The sequence below is a fragment of the Colossoma macropomum genome, unplaced genomic scaffold (genome assembly GCF_904425465.1).
Source record: "Colossoma macropomum unplaced genomic scaffold, Colossoma_macropomum, whole genome shotgun sequence".
NCBI classification, from domain to species: Eukaryota; Metazoa; Chordata; class Actinopteri; order Characiformes; family Serrasalmidae; genus Colossoma; species Colossoma macropomum.
Genome location: NW_023494805.1, coordinates 6,942,630 through 6,962,862, shown reverse-complemented (window position 1 = coordinate 6,962,862; position 20,233 = coordinate 6,942,630). Strand labels below are relative to the sequence as shown.

Genomic DNA, 20,233 nt, shown 5'->3' with positions numbered 1-20,233 from the left:
TTATTGGCTTTTATCCCCTTCAGTTGAAAAAACAAAAACAAAAAACTGCACAAACACCACAAAATACTGCAAGGTCATGTCAAATAGTGCAGGGCCTATTTAGGGGTATCTTTCAGTTCATTGAGCTTGTCAGTTAGCTGTTTTTCCAAAGCCTCCAGACTTTTTTCTTTTCTTTTGCAGCTCTTTGAAGGCTATTGGACTTTGAGATGAAGCACAGTTTTCCTTCTAACTCACCTCTGTCAGTGTTGCAATCAGCAAACTTCAAGAGGACAATTACATCCTCCTCTCTTCTCTTCTTTTTGGCTTTTATCTGAGTTATCTCCTCCATTAGTTCTTTCCTCATCTGTGCTTTCTGCTTATCTTGCTTTAGATGTCTTTGGTCATCAAGATACATGTGATGCATCTGCCTGGCAGCAGCCGCAGAGAGGAGGAGCTTCTTTGTGTAGACTATGTTGAGCAGCCCTCCAACATGGTTCACATGGTCATGAATGATCTGTTGAGTAATCAGCAGAAGAATTTTATCTACCATTAATACTGATATTATTATTTACAATAATAATATATTGTTCATTTTTCTATATAAACACGCAGCATTAAAGTCATTTACTTTCTATATGCCAAGACGTATGTACATTTGTCTACTGGAGTGGAGACAACTGGCAGGTGGCAACTTTGCTACTGTATAGCCTCTACTTTGTTAGCCTTAAGTTGGCTAGATGCATTGGGCTAACATTTACTGATGTTTTCAGTTGCAGTAACGTTACTCTGTTGAATAACGTTGGTTATGTTCGTTGCGCATTCCATAAATGTGCGTGCTATAACTGACATGCAAAACTAGTGTTACCCAATTGTATCTCACACAGTGCATCTTATTAAGCCTGCAAATTCGCCAGCCAGGAGTGTACATTAACAAATTAGCATCCACGTGTAAGGCTTAGGTATACAGTGCTGCACTACATAATATGACTTATTAAACAACATTACATGCTAGTTTTAGGCCAGAATATCCCTTTAAAACTTTAAATTGCCAGAGCCCACCAACAGGCCCAAAGTTTTACGCAGCTTTGTGTTTTGTTGGTGCTGGTTGTGGACAGACATGAGCAGTCAAAACAAGAATGTGAGAAAAGTAATAAAATTCATTACAGGTCAAATTTTCTATTTATGGTAACTGTCCAGCTATTTGATCAGCAAGATTTGGTCAACGCTTTTTGAGTATAAAGCTGGATATTCTAATCATAGTAAGTTAATTCTGGATGCTAAGCACTTCTCTGAATTACTGCGTCTTGCTGTCAGGAACACCTGAGAGGAAGGTAAACGGCTGAATCTCAAATGACCCCCTACTCCCTACACAGTGCACTATGTGAAATATATAAATTTGCCTTCCATGCCCAAATAATACGATTCTTCAAGGAGGTAATTGTGTACACGTGGCTGAATCCCCAGAAAATCTCTGTTAGACATATTATACAGGGTTTGGGTGCAGGAGCCATTATTTTAAGATCTAAGTTGTGCACTATGTAGGGCGTAGAGAGCCAATTGAGACTGAGCCAAAGACAATACAGTAGGTACTCAGAGTCCTACTGCTACCTCCTACTGGTGATAATGGGTAACAGCAGGTTTGTTTGCATTCTAATAGAAAGTTTAGAATTTTAGTGCCTTGACAAGAACTTTAAAATGGCAAATTCAATAAGTAAATCCAATCAAACTAATAAAATGATATCAGTAACTTCTTTTTACACGTTTATTTTTGAGAGTGTAAGAAACTATCTGCTTTTGGGCCTTGTTTGTAACAATTGCCGTCATGTAATGACTTTTTTCTCTGCTGTGGTGAACCATTTTTAATAGTGTCCCTTATTATGTTTCATCAGAAAGAAAGTCACCTGAGAAATTTAGATATAAAAAGATATTTATCTGGTCAGCAAGCTTATTCAAAGCTATTTAAAAAGTATTATAATAAATACAGATAACATTAATACTGTAAGTATTGATTATACATACGTCAGTGTGTTTGCTTAACCATTTCCAAACCTCTCCTCGAGGATGTCCAGTATTTTTATAGTTATTGTCAATCATGGGAGCTGTGTCAAAACTTTCCCCTATTCACTATGTAGTGCATAAATTTTGGGGCTCTGCCATTTTCCAGTGGTGCCTGAAAACATAGCGCAGAACATCCAGTGCACTCAAACAATCCCACAATGCACCACAAAGCGTAGAGTATAACCGATGTACACAAGCGAATAGGGGATACCAGAAATGCACTACACTGTTGTTTGAATATTCACACGTAACTTCTCTGAGTAGAATTAGTGAGCCCAGTTACAGCATAGAAGGCTGAGGTGTTACCCACCTACACCATACCAACCACAGTGAGGTGTATGCAGTCAGATTCAGCAGTTATAGTGTACTGGTGGCAGGACGTTTAGAGCGTTTATGTGACAGAATCTTTGGTCGGACAGTAATGAGAAAACGTGTATGACTAAGTGTCCTAAATCGAGACTAGTCTGGACGAGCTGATGATATTGAAGGCACAGCTGAAGCCAGTAAACGGCATTCTGACATACGTGTTCGTTCCTTCTAGGCCAGATCCAAAAACAAACCAGCCCAAATGTTGTCCACCAAATCCAATCAAAATCTGCCCAATCTAATGGAATCCATCCAATCTGCCAACACTGTTTTGGAGGCTCGTAGGCTATTCAACCAGCATGACCATGCCAGATGACATCTGAGAACCAAGAAAGACCAGCATGCAAACCAGCATCTGGTGCTGGTCAATTCAAGTTCTTAAATATATCTTTTAGCACCAGTACCTGATTAAGGAAATGGTTGGAGAACACATTCAGAACAAAAGAAGGTGTAAATGTGAGAGGTCAAAATTAATGAAGATTCAAAGCTGTTCAGTTCTGCAACCTCTGGACTGCCTTCATGCTCCACTCAGCGCTCTCACTCTCCCGAATACTAATTCGGTTCACCGATTTCATAGGTCATGTGATATTTTTAGTTTAGCTTATAAGCCCAGGCTTTAGCATAGAAAAGTTATGAAGCATTGTATCATTTTCGACCTGCTGAGCGTTCTACTGTATATCTGCTTTTCTGCTTATGACCATTTTGCCTGTTTTTCTTGACTCTGTCTTTTGCCTAACACTTTGGATTGTCTGCCTTTTGTTCTCTCACTCTTTTGGACTGTCTTCTGGAATTTGTCCTTTTGCCTAACCCTTCGGATTGTTCTGCCGATCGTTATGTTTTTGATCTGGTTGTATTTTCTGGTTTTGACCCACGCCTGCTTTTTGACTACGAAACTGTTTCACATTTCCCTCAGTAAAGCCTCTCTTGATCATCTTTACCGCGAGCATCTGACTCATTCTGTGCCGTTACAAAGACAGTGACCACACACAATGATGTAGGACTTACAAGCACAAAGGAATGGACAGAATAAAACAAAAACTATCCTAAGCTGTATTGTTGTTAAAGTCTAGCCTAACTACCAACACAGGGAGTGAAAACTAACTAACTACACTAGGCTAACCTTCTCAACAATACAGGGGATGGCACCCGCCTTCTAACCTAGTGTGTCTAGACAGCAGAGTTTACCTACATGGTGGAATGTAGGGGCGCGCACAATCTAACCTGCTCTCAATCTGAGGAGATTGACACAAGAAAACGAGAGGAAAAAGGGAGAAAGAGCACTAGACAGAGAAAGCAACACTAGACAAAAACCACTGGACAAAACAACACTAGTGAACAAACAACAGACGGATAAGAGCAAAACGAATTAGACAGTTCAGCAACAAAGTGAGCCGGTAGGCTGACGTGCAGCTTGTCTGCGCTGCTCTTGAATGGCAAGACTGTGCTTGATTGGCTGGCTGACAACGCGCTGGACGATGATTGACAGCTCACCTATAGAGAGACAGAGAGGGAGAGAGCACACACAGGCGGAGGGGAGAAAAGAGAGAAAACACATGCACCTCAAAAAGCAAACCTGTTTGCGTAATTTTACAGTTTTTCTCTCCATGCACATGAAAGCGCATCAACAACAATGTTTTGAGAACCTTTCTTCTGTCTGATTTCTAGATTGCAGCTTTGTACAATGAAGCACCACCTCAAGAGACGCTGGTTTTGGTTTTACATAGAGATTTAGACAATGGTCAGTGTACACAACCACAGGTACAACTGCCACAACCACACAACCACAAAGAACTGGAACCAACATAAACTTCAAAAACTGTCAGGCCCACAACAGAGCCAGAGCTTCTTGTTCTATAGTGGAATATTTTATCTGATGCTTGTTGAATTTTCGAGAAAAATAGCATGCAGAGTGATCAATTCCAGATTTGTCTTCTTGTAACAAGACTGAGGCAGCTCCTACAGCAGTTTCATCAACCTCAAGTTTAAAGGGTTTAGAAAAATCAGCAAGTTGAACATTGCAAGATTACAGAAAAATATATCAATAGTTTTTTACAGTAGTGCCTGACAATTCCAGCATTGTTGGTGAAACCCAGGTTAGGCGAAAAGTTGCCTTCTATGCATTCAGTGTATAAACTCAATATGTATTTCACTTCACAATAACTCACCAAGATGTTGTGCAAATGTAAACAAATCGACTCAAGTTGATGTTATTGGCTTTTATCCCCTTCAGTTGAAAAAACAAAAACAAAAAACTGCACAAACACCACAAAATACTGCAAGGTCATGTCAAATAGTGCAGGGCCTATTTAGGGGTATCTTTCAGTTCATTGAGCTTGTCAGTTAGCTGTTTTTCCAAAGCCTCCAGACTTTTTTCTTTTCTTTTGCAGCTCTTTGAAGGCTATTGGACTTTGAGATGAAGCACAGTTTTCCTTCTAACTCACCTCTGTCAGTGTTGCAATCAGCAAACTTCAAGAGGACAATTACATCCTCCTCTCTTCTCTTCTTTTTGGCTTTTATCTGAGTTATCTCCTCCATTAGTTCTTTCCTCATCTGTGCTTTCTGCTTATCTTGCTTTAGATGTCTTTGGTCATCAAGATACATGTGATGCATCTGCCTGGCAGCAGCCGCAGAGAGGAGGAGCTTCTTTGTGTAGACTATGTTGAGCAGCCCTCCAACATGGTTCACATGGTCATGAATGATCTGTTGAGTAATCAGCAGAAGAATTTTATCTACCATTAATACTGATATTATTATTTACAATAATAATATATTGTTCATTTTTCTATATAAACACGCAGCATTAAAGTCATTTACTTTCTATATGCCAAGACGTATGTACATTTGTCTACTGGAGTGGAGACAACTGGCAGGTGGCAACTTTGCTACTGTATAGCCTCTACTTTGTTAGCCTTAAGTTGGCTAGATGCATTGGGCTAACATTTACTGATGTTTTCAGTTGCAGTAACGTTACTCTGTTGAATAACGTTGGTTATGTTCGTTGCGCATTCCATAAATGTGCGTGCTATAACTGACATGCAAAACTAGTGTTACCCAATTGTATCTCACACAGTGCATCTTATTAAGCCTGCAAATTCGCCAGCCAGGAGTGTACATTAACAAATTAGCATCCACGTGTAAGGCTTAGGTATACAGTGCTGCACTACATAATATGACTTATTAAACAACATTACATGCTAGTTTTAGGCCAGAATATCCCTTTAAAACTTTAAATTGCCAGAGCCCACCAACAGGCCCAAAGTTTTACGCAGCTTTGTGTTTTGTTGGTGCTGGTTGTGGACAGACATGAGCAGTCAAAACAAGAATGTGAGAAAAGTAATAAAATTCATTACAGGTCAAATTTTCTATTTATGGTAACTGTCCAGCTATTTGATCAGCAAGATTTGGTCAACGCTTTTTGAGTATAAAGCTGGATATTCTAATCATAGTAAGTTAATTCTGGATGCTAAGCACTTCTCTGAATTACTGCGTCTTGCTGTCAGGAACACCTGAGAGGAAGGTAAACGGCTGAATCTCAAATGACCCCCTACTCCCTACACAGTGCACTATGTGAAATATATAAATTTGCCTTCCATGCCCAAATAATACGATTCTTCAAGGAGGTAATTGTGTACACGTGGCTGAATCCCCAGAAAATCTCTGTTAGACATATTATACAGGGTTTGGGTGCAGGAGCCATTATTTTAAGATCTAAGTTGTGCACTATGTAGGGCGTAGAGAGCCAATTGAGACTGAGCCAAAGACAATACAGTAGGTACTCAGAGTCCTACTGCTACCTCCTACTGGTGATAATGGGTAACAGCAGGTTTGTTTGCATTCTAATAGAAAGTTTAGAATTTTAGTGCCTTGACAAGAACTTTAAAATGGCAAATTCAATAAGTAAATCCAATCAAACTAATAAAATGATATCAGTAACTTCTTTTTACACGTTTATTTTTGAGAGTGTAAGAAACTATCTGCTTTTGGGCCTTGTTTGTAACAATTGCCGTCATGTAATGACTTTTTTCTCTGCTGTGGTGAACCATTTTTAATAGTGTCCCTTATTATGTTTCATCAGAAAGAAAGTCACCTGAGAAATTTAGATATAAAAAGATATTTATCTGGTCAGCAAGCTTATTCAAAGCTATTTAAAAAGTATTATAATAAATACAGATAACATTAATACTGTAAGTATTGATTATACATATGTCAGTGTGTTTGCTTAACCATTTCCAAACCTCTCCTCGAGGATGTCCAGTATTTTTATAGTTATTGTCAATCATGGGAGCTGTGTCAAAACTTTCCCCTATTCACTATGTAGTGCATAAATTTTGGGGCTCTGCCATTTTCCAGTGGTGCCTGAAAACATAGCGCAGAACATCCAGTGCACTCAAACAATCCCACAATGCACCACAAAGCGTAGAGTATAACCGATGTACACAAGCGAATAGGGGATACCAGAAATGCACTACACTGTTGTTTGAATATTCACACGTAACTTCTCTGAGTAGAATTAGTGAGCCCAGTTACAGCATAGAAGGCTGAGGTGTTACCCACCTACACCATACCAACCACAGTGAGGTGTATGCAGTCAGATTCAGCAGTTATAGTGTACTGGTGGCAGGACGTTTAGAGCGTTTATGTGACAGAATCTTTGGTCGGACAGTAATGAGAAAACGTGTATGACTAAGTGTCCTAAATCGAGACTAGTCTGGACGAGCTGATGATATTGAAGGCACAGCTGAAGCCAGTAAACGGCATTCTGACATACGTGTTCGTTCCTTCTAGGCCAGATCCAAAAACAAACCAGCCCAAATGTTGTCCACCAAATCCAATCAAAATCTGCCCAATCTAATGGAATCCATCCAATCTGCCAACACTGTTTTGGATGCTCGTAGGCTATTCAACCAGCATGACCATGCCAGATGACATCTGAGAACCAAGAAAGACCAGCATGCAAACCAGCATCTGGTGCTGGTCAATTCAAGTTCTTAAATATATCTTTTAGCACCAGTACCTGATTAAGGAAATGGTTGGAGAACACATTCAGAACAAAAGAAGGTGTAAATGTGAGAGGTCAAAATTAATGAAGATTCAAAGCTGTTCAGTTCTGCGAATCTGTTCTAAAGCAATTCCAGTATTTCCTAGACTGCAATACCTGAATACCGCCAGTAGGGGTAGGGAGCAGTTAGGGTAGCAACCAGCTCTCTTCCTCTTCATTCATTAATAGAGGTGGGGAATTCAGGACCAAAAGGTAAAAACCCTCACCAGGGTTTTGTTCCGACTGCTTGACTTCTGTAATTTGCTCAAACCAGCAGCAAAGGTGTTCAGGCAGTTGGAACAAAATCCTGGTGAGGGTTTTTACTTTTTGGACCTGGATTAAAAAGAGCCTGTGTCTGCGAACCTTCTGCTCACAAATCTTTTTTAGGGCATTTACATAAAAGGACATAGTTATGATACGCGTGCCCTTAACAGTTGTAGAACATTCTCACATTTTAAAACGGAGTCATTCAAAGTCAGCACTAACTCCATAAGAGAGGCTGAAAAGGAGGATTGCATTCATTCTAGCCCACAAAACCTGATATGACCATGTATAAAGACCCAAAACCAAATGAGACAGATAATCCAAACCTTACAGGAGTTTTAAGCTACACTATGTACATTTTGGGGATTTGGCAACCTCGGTAGGGAAAATGTGTAATTGCATCCAACATGGAAGAGAACATTTTCAATATGGGTTGCGCTTCGGACCCCTTCCCCGAGCAGATGAATCTGATTATTACAAGCGCATTGAGGATGAAAAGAGAACTTGATCAAAATGTGATGATGAACGTGTCTTCCAAAGATGTCTACTATTGTCCAAATAATGCCGAGATGGAGACAAAATAGAGTCCAAATGTTGTCAAGACCAAGACCGGACACGAGTAGTGCAACACTAAAAAAGTCCTGACAAAATTCAGGCAGTTACTGCTGCACCTGTTTGTATACAGAATGCAACATTACATGTCCAAAAGTATCCAGACACCCTGGATAAGTGAATTAATTTAAGGTTTAATCATTACTGATACACAAATGGTGAAAGAAAATAAATTATAGAGGCCTACAAAAAACAATAGTTTTTTTTTTTTCTTAGAGAACTTGCGGCAGAGTATAAAATAAAAGGATGCTAGGATGCTGAAGAAGATATGGACCAGAGGTACATAGGTAGAGTTCACTTATATTTATTTTATTCCAAGACTCCTCACAAGCCAAGGAGAAGAAAAACATCACCCACAGATTTCATGGAGCACATATTGATTGATCAATTTTGTGATTAATAAACAATTTTTATTGGTTCATGTTGGTCTATAGATGCCACCACGGGACACCATGATGGAATACTGTGACCACTCAGTGCCCATTTCATTAGACACTCCTACCTTGTTGGCTGACCTTGTCCATGTAAAGTCACAGATGACAGCTCATCTATTGCTGCTCAGTGTGTGTTGGTCATCCTCTAGTCCTTCATCAGTGGTCACAGGACGCTACCCACAGGACGCTGTTGGCTGGATATTTTTGGTTGGTGGACTATTCTCAGTAGTGATACTGAGGTGTTTAAAAAGTTACTATTATAACATTGGGAGGATAAAAAAGGTGTTCCCTTAAAGCTGGAAGCATATAATTGTCTAAAATGTCTTTTTATGCTGTAACATTAACATAACCCTTCACTGTAACTAAGGGGCTCAAACTTCACCAAACTTTACTGTTGGCCCTATGCATTCCTCTAGGTATCGTTTTCCTGGCATCTGCCAAACCCAGATTCATCCATCAGACTGCCAGATAGAAAAGTGTGAGACATCACTCCAGAGAATATGTTTCCACTGCTCCAGAGTCCAGTGGTGATGAGCTTTACACCACTCCAGCCGACACTTGGCGCTGTGCATTTTGATCTTAAGCTTGTGTGCAGCTGCTCAGCTTTAAACCCATTTCATGAAGCTCATGATGTGCAGTTCTTTTGCTGATGTTGCCTCCAGAAGCAGTTTGGAAATCTGTAATGAGTGATTTAACAGAGGATAGACACTGTGTGCTTCAGCACTCGGCAGCCCCACTCTGAGATTGTGTGGTCTGTTGCTCTGAGGCTGAGCTGTTGTTGCTCCGAAACATGGCCATTTTACAATAATAGCACTTACGGTTGACTGGGGCAGATCTAGCAGGACAGAAACTTCACAAACTGACATTTGGCAAACTGGCATTGTTTTGTTTTCACAACAAATAAACAAATTTTCATTGCTCAAAGTACACATAAAACACAAATGTGAGCTATTGTATCATCTCATTTAAGAAAAATATATACAGTCATGTGCAAAAGTTCAGCTTCCCTGGTCAAATGACATTTTTCTACATTTTAAAGTACAATTACTGCTTATTTGCTGAATCTAACTGACTGGGGGGAACAAATAAAGCAAAATGTGACCTGTGTGAAAGTTCACATCTTATACTGTTTGTTTTACTTATTTCCAGTATGTGACATTTAGCAAATAATTAGAAAATGTGCATTAAAATTTGCAGAAAATGCCATTTATGTCATGTTATGTTTACAGTACAGAGCAATACTACTATGTAAAATACTTTTCTAACAAAAGTTAAGATATGTTTAAGATATATTCAATATTAAGATATTCAATATTTACATATTCAGTTACACAGTGCAGTTTTACTGTCTGCTGTGTTTGTGAATTCATTTGCATTTGTGCAGTGAGCCGTCATGTAAATCATCATGAAAAAGGAGGAGCACAAAACAAATAGAGCCTTATTGGCTTCAGTTTCCTCTTTAGTTACAGACACCATAAACTGCAGGAGACACAAACACAAACAGAGCAGCTTTACCAGCCATAACAGGTAAGAAACACCTTTAAAAACTGTAAACACTTAGTCAAATTGAAAGCATGTGTTCTAAATATTCAGTCTAAGAAACAGTTTAATAGTCATTTTATTGTAATACACCAGACTGAAGTGTGGATCTTAAAGAAAATGCTATAAATATACACTCACTATTTTCTTACCTTCAAGAGAAGACGGTAACTGTTTTTATCTGATAGGAACAATGAATGAGTTTTACCTACAAATTCTGCTGTTTCTTTGCACAATCACCATTGATAACTTGTCACTGTCAACCACTGCCGTGGAAAATGTATATTCTCGCTTAAAATCACTAAGAAAACAATTGCTACTGATTGTGAGGGGAATACACGGGCAACATTTTGGATATTTATTGTTATAATAGTTATTGTTAAACAGCCTTTATTTTATATTAGGCTAACTTGGGTGAACTATGGCTGGTCTAATGCAAACCATGCCATTTAACATAAAATATCAACAGCACCAATAACACTAATGCAAGCTTATTATATATATATATATATATATATATGTATATATATATATATATATATATATATATATATATATATATATATATACATATAATATTTATTATTTATATTATTTTATACCAGATGAGGCACCATGCAAAACAGCATGCTTGGCAGAATATTTCTGCAAATGTCTTTGGTTTTAAAAAGTCGTGAGTGCCCATCACTGTTTTTGTACTTGACTTTAGTCTAAATTCTCGTCTTTTAATTTCCAGTTTGCACATATTAATTAATGTAAACATATTTTATTAAAAAGCAAGTTAAAGGAAGTTACTTAACACAGGAGAGATGGCGTTGTATGTTAAAATTGTCTTATAACTGAAAGTCTTTTTTTAAAGTCATTTTGGAAACTTCACTTTGTAAAAAGCTTTTGTTAATCATCATCTGATAGCACGTTTATGGGATTAACAACATTATGGGATTATCACAGTAAAGTGGAGTTTATTCCCTTTTCCACAGAGGGTTTAGTACTTCATATGGCAGATGTTTACTGACACTTAATGGTTGTAAGGCATGCATATAACATTTTTATTTTCTATTTTGCAGTTTTTCTATGAATTCTTCAGTAAATACTAAATATGAATATTATTGAAAGAGCCCGTTAGTCTCTTTGCTCTATGCCAAGATGGTGGCTAAATCTTGTTTAGGGTTTGTTTAGTATGGTGTCAAGCCATTTACATCTAAGGTGGGTCCAGACATCCATATCTCTGTTCTCTTTGGGATCATACTTGCTAATTTGGGGTTTGTCAAGTCAGGACATCTTTATTGATGTAGCACATTCAAAACACATCAGCTGAAGTGCTACATAATTCAATCAACAGAAAAGGTATGAACTCAACCATGTAAAAAGAGGCTTTAAGCATGACTAGTCAAAACTGCACATTAAATCAAATAATATGCAGATAAGAACGAATCGTATCTGCATATTATCTGCATATCACGTCCAGGTTAGATTACTGTAACGCTCTGCTTTCTGGTTGTTCCAGCCAAAACCTTAACAAGCTTCAGTTAGTCCAGAACGCTGCAGCCAGAGTTCTCAGCCAAACCAGGAAATTTGACCACATTAGCCCAATTTTGTGTACCTTACATTGGTTGCCAGTTAAATTCCGCATTGAGTACAAAATTCTTCTACTGACGTATAAAGCTCTGAATGGTCTTGCTCCTCAGTACCTCAGTGACCTTATTTCCTATTATCAACCGACACGCCCACTTAGATCACAAGGTGCTGCTCATTATTAGTACCCAGAATAAATAAAGTTACGTCAGGGGGAAGAGCCTTTTCATACAACACCCCCCAGCTTTGGAATAACCTACCAGTCCGTGTTCGGGACTCAGACACAGCCTCCATCTTTAAGTCTAGGCTAAAAACTTACCTGCTTAGTTGAGCCTTTGGTTAATTTGTTTTCCTAACTATGTCCCTCTTACCTACGCGCTGATTACACCTCGTTGACCTGGCTCATGCAGTTCAAAAGGACTGAGGGTCAGCTAGAGAGGTAGATTGTGCCATTACAGAAGTAAAACTTTCCATTTAGCACCATGCTGGGCAGATGGTTACCATAACTAAACGAAAAGTGTCGCTTAAATGTCTCTTAAACAGCACAAACTAATGTACTGGTAGTAAAGACTGTTGGTGTTTAATGTGTGAACTGTGTCTCTCTTGTTCTCCACAGTCATGAGTTCAGCTCTGTATCTGATCCTGCTTTTCTCAGGTCAGTGTAGCTTCATGATCATCTGTAAAACTCTCTGCTGCTTCATTACTGTACTGTCATGCTGATGAGAGCTTTCATCTCTACAGCTCTGTGGACTCTCTCCTTCTGTGGGACTCGTCAGTTTTATGTGGTGAATGTAAATAAGAACTGGACCGACGCTCAGAAATACTGCAGAGAGAAATACACTGACCTGGCCACCATTCAGAGCCAAGAGGAAATGAACGCTCTATTAGCTCTTGTCGGTGGGACAGCAGGCTTTTTCTGGATAGGACTGAGGCAGAAAGTTCAACAGAGCACAACTGTAAGAAATGCTGAAAATATAGATGCAAGAACTAATTCATAAAGCTTGTTCCAAAACCAGCAATAGCGTAATGTTTACGTATCACTGCACATGATCTTTATTATTGTATCACTTATTTTAATCATTCTACTGTAAATATAACTCATGCTCTGTAGAGGTCTATGTTAGACATACATTTGTGACACTTGAGGCTCAGAGAGTTGGGATGGATCCATCTGCAGGTTTATTTAGAACAGGGGCAGATGATGCACCTCTGTTGTCCTGCATCCGTGTTTGCGATTTGAGAAGGAAATCTATGCACAAATATATTAAATAAGGAATAATCTAAGAAGAATATATATACACATTTTAAAGTGATTTAGTGTTATTGTCTGGAGCAGTGATATTATATAATAATAAATACTAACAAAGTGACAGAATGAAATAGTAGCTGGGGAAGGACCCACAGCTTCACGGCTTGTTCAGAAGCCTGACAGTCTGTGGGTAGAAACTGTTCATTAGCCAAGTTGTTCTAGCCTGGATGCCGCGTTATCTCCTGCCTGATGGCAGTATGCTGAACCGGCCGTGAGCTGGGTGGCGCTGTCCAACCAGATCTTTTAAACCTCCCCTGGGCCAATACTGCCTCATGATGCTCCGGTAGGCCCACTGGATCCAAAAGCAGTCAAGTATTCTGTGACAACTGAGCCTCAGAGAGTCAAAATGGATCCATTTGCAGGTTTTTTAGAACAGGACAATCCACAAAATCATAGTCAAAAAAAAATATATATAGCAAAGAAGTCAGCACAGAAATACAGTGTAAAAACTCAGGCAACTAAGCAAAGGGGCAAAAAACAAAAGTCCAAAAGACAGGGATGGTACCAGTACATCAAAGGAAATGAAGTGCTGTGTTTGGGGAGTATTTGAGGTGAGGCTGATTAGGGCAGTAATGAGGTGCAGGTGTTATGATCAGAGAGGTTGTTATGGAAATTGAACTAGTATTCAGAGGAGAGGGTGGGGCATTGTTATCAATATTACTTCAATAAACAAACACACACACACACACACACACACACACACACACACACACACACATTACCTAAGCCACTTATCCTCCTGGGTTGTGGGGAGGTGCTGGAGCCTATCCCAGTGGTCACTGGGCAGAAGGCAGGAAACACTCTGGATAGGTCGTCAATAAACACCATTTATTTATTTTACCAAATTTTAATGTGTTATTATGCACATCTTCCTAATTTTATAGCTTCCTTTTTCTAACTGTTTATTAAATTTGTTCTACAGCACACATTTATGTATAGTCTAGAAACTTTTTGAAATATCCACATCAACAATTTGCTCAACTTCCTACAAGACTTATGTGACTGTGATGATTATTTGACCACACAGTACTATAAACAACACTGAGAGGTCAGTGTTTAAACAGTTTACTGATCAAGTGTTAATATGTTTCTAGAGCTGGATCTGGTCAGATGGGAGTAACTCCTCGTACAGATACTGGAACACTGGAGAGCCAAACGGTGGTGTGGGTGATCTCTGTGTGGAATTATCATATTACTCTGCATATTACCCTGCATACAGATGGTATGATTCAGACTGCAGTTCTCAAAAAACATTCATCTGCTATAAAGGTGAGTAGTATAAGATGATAAATGCAGAACTGTTACAGAGTCAATTCATCCTCTTTTAATGTTTGTGTTTGGAGCAGTTACACTGACTCACTGCTTTAATCTAGTCTGAACAGTGAATTAAAGGCTGCATTTCTGGATATTTGTTTATATATGGCTTCTTCTTTACATGGTAGAGGTTTAACCAGCATCTGTGGATGCAGCAAAGAACTGTTTTCCCAGACAGCGTTTTTCAAAGTGTGCTTGAGCCCATGCAGTGATTTCCACTACAGAATCGCGTCTGTTTCGAATGCAGTGTCGGATTCTCTGAATCTTTAATGATATTATGTACCATAGATGATGATATCCCCCAGCTCTTTTTTATTTTGCATTGAGAAACGTTGTTCTTGAATATTTGCACATACAGTCTTTCACAGAGTGGTGAACCCCTCCTCATCTTTACCTCTGAAAGACTCAGCCTCTCTGAGATGCTCTTTTTATACCCAATCATGTTACTGACCTGTCAACAATTAACCTGATTAGTTGTGAGATGTTCCACCAGGTGTTTTGTTTAGCATTACACAACTTTACCAGTCTTTTGCTGTCCTGTCCCAAATTTTGTGCAGTGCGTTGTTGGCATCAAATTCAAAATGTGCATGTATTTTTCATCATTCAGCATGGTGAGTACACTGCAGTTAAACTGTCATTGAAAGTTAAAAGCAGTGTGTCGTCTGCTTTTCAGCAAGTTTGCATTAGCAAAGTAACCTGTGAGTGTGAGCTGCGTATGTGTCTAAACTATGCATCTAAATGATCAAGCGAAACAATATGACCACCTCCTTGTTTCTGCGCTCATTGTCCATTTTATCAGCTCCACTTACTATATAGGTGCACTTTGTAGTTCTACAGTTACAGACTGTAGTCCATCTGTTTCTCTGCATACCCCTTTTACCCTGTTCTTCAGTGGTCAGGACCCCCATGGACCCTCACAGAGCAGGTACTATTTGGGTGGTGGATCATTCCCAGCACTGCAGTAACACTGACGTGGAGGAGGTGTGTTAATGTGTGTTGTGCTGGTCTGAGTGGATCAGACACAGCAGTGCTGCTGGAGTACACACTGTGTCCACTCACTGTCCACTCTATTAGACACTCCTACCTTGTCAGTCCACCTTGTAGATGTAAAGTCAGAGACGATAGCTCATCTGCTGCTGCACAGATTGTGTTGGTCATCCTCTAGTCCTTCATCAGTGGTCACAGGACGCTGCCCACAGGACACTGTTGGTCCTGGATATTTTTGGTTGGTGGACTATTCTCAGTCCAGTAGTGACACTGAGTGATTAAAATTGGGTTTTTGAGTGCAATGAGCTGGTGATTTGGATAAAAGTTAAACATGATGTAGAACCGGGGGTGCACAACTCCGGTCCTGGAGGGCCAGTGCCCAGCACAGTTTGGAGGTTTCCCTGCTCAAACACGCCCACTTAACCTAGCAATTAACAGACACATGTAATCAGGTGTGTTGAAGCAGGTAAATCACCAAACTGTGCTGGACACTGGCCCTCCAGGACTGGAGTTGTGCACCCCTGATGTAGAAGATAGGAAAGAACAAAAGGAGGAACAATCCTTATATGTTGATTTCTTGAAAGAAACACTGTGCATGACATGAAATATTAAGATATTGACAGATTACTAGCTGCACTTTTCCCGATTAATCAAAAAAATCAAAGCCATAGTTAACTGTGGAACTCATGGTTAGTTGAAGTCACTAGACTTTTCTGGATTACTGTTCACTCTGTAATGTGCTAGAAAATACTTGTTAAGAATGAAGCTTGTGTTTATTTTTGACAACCAGGTGCTATTTTTGTTTCAGTGTAGTGAGTGAAGTTGTGGTTGAAGTGATTTTTTTACACTAATGAAACTTAATGTGGTGCAAACATTGTTTTGGAGTTACGCGCTATATATATATCAGGCGACAGTTGATCCGATTTTACGATAAGAGATTTCCATTTTGATAACTAAGGAAAATAAAAAGGAAAATTGAAAAGTGTATATATATATATATATATATATATATATATATATATATATAGTCAGATGGAAGACAGTTGTGTTTGTTACACGGCTATAACAGGTGGAACATTGTCCTTTTGCACGTACTGGTCAGTTCAGAAGTCAGACCTTTTCAGACTAATGTAGGATGCAGACTCCACTGAAAAGACAATGGGAACAAACAGTGATACATATAGAATCCTCAGTGAATAGTGTGTACAGTAAACAGTGAGGGACTGATCTGATGTACTGATGTGTGAACTCTTGTTCTTTCTCTACTCAAGACCTTCCACTCATCCTGATTAAGCAGACCAAGACGTGGAGAGAAGCTCTGAGATACTGCAGAGAGAATCATGTGGATCTCGTTTCTGTTCACACTGAGAAAATTCAGAATTGGGTGGAAACAGCTGTTTATTATGCCTCCACTGCTAATGTGTGGATGGGTCTGCGTCACACCTGTGCTCAGAGCTTCTGGTTCTGGGTGAGTGGATCGGCTATATGTTACCAGAACTGGGCTCCGGGGAACGGGACAGGGGTGGAAGACTGCAGTGGAGGAGAAAGATCAGGAGCGGTGCAGTCTGGAAGTAAGAAGTGGGTCAGTCTGCCAGAGAATCAGAGACTCAACTTCATCTGCACCACCTCTGAGGGTGAGACCAAGGCTTCTGTACATTTTAATATCAAAGATATTCATATTCAGATATAAAATTATTATTTCTTGTTTATTTTCAGAGCTTTAGAGGATTCAGGCAGCCACATATGAAGCTGGATCTACATACTTTACTCCACAGTGGACTTTTTACTGAATTTGTCTGCTTTCTGTGATATGTTAGCACATTCATTAAATCCATAAACAATCCATAAAAAATCTTTTCAAAAACATCCTAATATTTAGCAGCTTCACAAATCTCTTAACGCTGTTGATTAATGGCCTTCAGGTGGCCCTTTTTAATTCTGAAAGTTAATGTACATGTATATATTTCAATAAATCATATATACACTACATGTCCAAAAATTTGTAGATGCCTGTCTATCCAACGCCTCTTCCGAAATTAATAGTGAGTTTGTCCCCTGTTGCTGCAGTAACAGCCTCTACTCGTCTAGGAAGGCTTTACACTAGAATTTTGAACATTGCTGTGAGGACTACAGGAGGATTAGTGAGGTCAGGTGGATGTTGGATGATGGTACTGATGATGTTAGTTCTGCATCACTCCAACTCATTCCAAACATATTTGATGGAGCTCCATATTTCAGAGAACCACATTGCAGCCTCGGGGGGGCTTTATCCCCCAGTATTGGTGTAAAGCTCATGTACAGCTGCTCCAGAGCGTCTCATTCTATTGTTTAGATTCTACAAGCTAAATACCTGTGACAGCAATAACTGCAATGTGATTTGATTCATTTACAAGCAATTTAATGTTAAAAGAATGATTTTTCCATATCAATTTATAATGAACAGTCATAATTTAATAAAAACTGTCATTTTCCCCAAGCTGTGCAGGAATTCGGCCCTCCAGGATGAGAGTCCCCCACCACTGTCTCAACCTTAGCATTATATAGCCAGCTAGCTAAAACAGCACTGATTCTGACTCCACGTATGACAACATTATGGCTTACACTGCCACATAAACAATGAAAAGAAAAAGAAAAGAAATTGTAAAGAAATGCTAGCTTATGTCATCATTTGATTTGTGATAATCAATTACATCTAGCACGTGCAGCAGCTTTCAGGCACATGAAAACAGCAGTATGTAAATTCCAGGTTCTGTTGGATTAGATAACAGACTGGAATGCGTGACCTGTTTAATGCAACAGTGGATCTTTGTTCATTTGTGTTTGTTTGCTGGAACTTCATGTAAAGCAGTACCGAAAAAGAACCACAAACAAAGAGCTGTACTGAGTTTTATCTGTTAACAGAACATAAGACTGATTCTTCAACAGTTGCCCTGACTGACCGCTGGGCACTGATTTGGATTTTCTCCTGTGCTGTCTTCAACAGCTGTTTCAGTGTAAATCCTATATTTTGAAATAGCTAAGAAGAGCTTTAAGAGGGACGCTTTAATGTGGACACTTGACCATCGCACCTATTTGAACTGTTAGACATCCTATTCCAAAACAGTGAGCATTCATATGGAAATGGCACCCGTTTGCATCTGTAACAGCCTCTGAGAAGCCTTTCCACAAGATTTTGGAGTGTCTGTATGGGAATTTGTGCCCATTCAGTCAAAAACGCATTTGTGGCACTGATGTTGCATGAGAAGCACATGGCTATGATGGAGGGGCAGAAACAGACACGCAAAGGGGAACATTGGGGACATGTTGCCTTGCCCTGCTTTCGGTAAGCAGATCTTCTTTCATGCCCTACCACTCTATTATGGAAATAGAAATATGTAAATTATAAGTTATGTTGAATTAGATAGCAGACTGGAATCTGTTTCTGTAACATATCTGTGCATCTTTGTTGATGTGTTTACTGGAATTTCATGTAAAGCAGCATCAGAAAAGAACCACAAACAAAGAGCTGTATTGAGTTTAGCTTCATCTGTTATCAGAAGGCTAACGGAGACAGACACGCAACAGGGGGTGGGTTGGGGGGGCGGTTACACCTGCAAAAGTGGTGGAGCAGAACATTTTGGAAAAAATGCAACTAGGCTACTGATTGACTAACTAAAAGTACCTTTCATGTCATGATAATGACAAACCTACTGATGAACAGTGTCAGTGTTTGTTTTGATCCTGCACTTCGCTGAGTTCAGCCTTTGCTAGCTAACATCTCTAAAGAACATCAGTCTGTTTTCATACCCAGTTCATTTTTTAAAGTCCCAATCAGAGTTGGGGTTTCTGGGATATTCTATCTTTTTCATTTGGTTTGTTTCACACTGCAAAGGCTAAAGTGGACTACATTACACATGTGGGTGTTTGTTGACTGGTCAGAAATGTTGCAGGGATGCAAACGCTCTGTTTTACTCACACTGGCCACCTTCGAAAAGTAGAAAAAAGAGACGTCTATGCATATCACAAACAAAGCAATAATAATAATTATATTAACAATAAACATTACTTGATATCTATTTCATTTTGATTGGTTTGCCAGTTAGAATTTATTTATTAAGATTACTGATTCTTCGCCAAAAATACATCCCACTAAACGATGTGCCAAAATTAAAGACATGTCCTTGTTATTATCTGATTTCTCTGCCGTTATTACCAGCAGTTCATGCTGCAAGAAAAATACGAGCATTTGTAAAATGTTAAAACATCTAGATTATGTGGACAGTACAGCCATGATGTGCAGCTAAAGGATAGCTGTGTCCAAAACTGCAAACTAGCTAATTCAACATTACATCAAAAATAGTACAGTATATAGTGTTGTTTTGGACGCAGCCCATGTTCTGATATAAAATTTTTTTGTTTCATGTGGACCATCGTAAAACACGTTCCCCCCCAGCAGTGAACTGAACTAGGTTTCACTTTAGAACTGGACCAAGATACAATCATTTTTGCCAGACCACTGTTTAAAACTTATCTTTTTGTTTGTCTACGTTTGTGTCCACCTTAAGTCTGTTCAAAACAAGCTTAGAGACAGAGCCAAAGAAATCTGTTGCGTGCCCAACAAGCGATGCCCTCACTTTCATCTTAGCACACCCAAGGAAATTAGATTACAGTTAGCATCACACGGTTCTGGGTAACATGTACCCAGAACTGTCGCCCCGCTGAGTTTCAGAAATCCAGCCTCATCCCCAGAACTTTTGATCTGCACCCATCATGCTGCCA

General features: G+C 39.3%; 1 protein-coding gene across 1 annotated transcript; it reads left to right on the top strand.

Moving 5' to 3' along the window:
• The first annotated feature begins 10,234 nt into the window (after positions 1 to 10,234).
• On the top strand, positions 10,235 to 17,376 carry LOC118825994 (macrophage mannose receptor 1-like). The gene is made up of 6 exons (XM_036596883.1): positions 10,235 to 10,278; positions 12,482 to 12,520; positions 12,607 to 12,821; positions 14,269 to 14,443; positions 16,747 to 17,109; positions 17,192 to 17,376. Exons 2-6 carry the CDS (start codon positions 12,484 to 12,486, stop codon positions 17,197 to 17,199), a joined length of 798 nt encoding a protein of 265 aa, XP_036452776.1. The 5' UTR covers positions 10,235 to 10,278; positions 12,482 to 12,483; the 3' UTR covers positions 17,200 to 17,376.
• Positions 17,377 to 20,233: the final 2,857 nt, after the last annotated feature.

Excerpts from the sequence above, each read along its gene's own strand:
- LOC118825994 (XM_036596883.1), top strand. The coding sequence starts at position 12,484 with ATGAGTTCAGCTCTGTATCTGATCCTGCTTTTCTCAG. Across the intron at positions 12,521-12,606 it reads TCTGATCCTGCTTTTCTCAG|CTCTGTGGACTCTCTCCTTC; the intron begins GTCAGTGTAGCT and ends TCATCTCTACAG. Across the intron at positions 14,444-16,746 it reads AACATTCATCTGCTATAAAG|ACCTTCCACTCATCCTGATT; the intron begins GTGAGTAGTATA and ends TCTCTACTCAAG.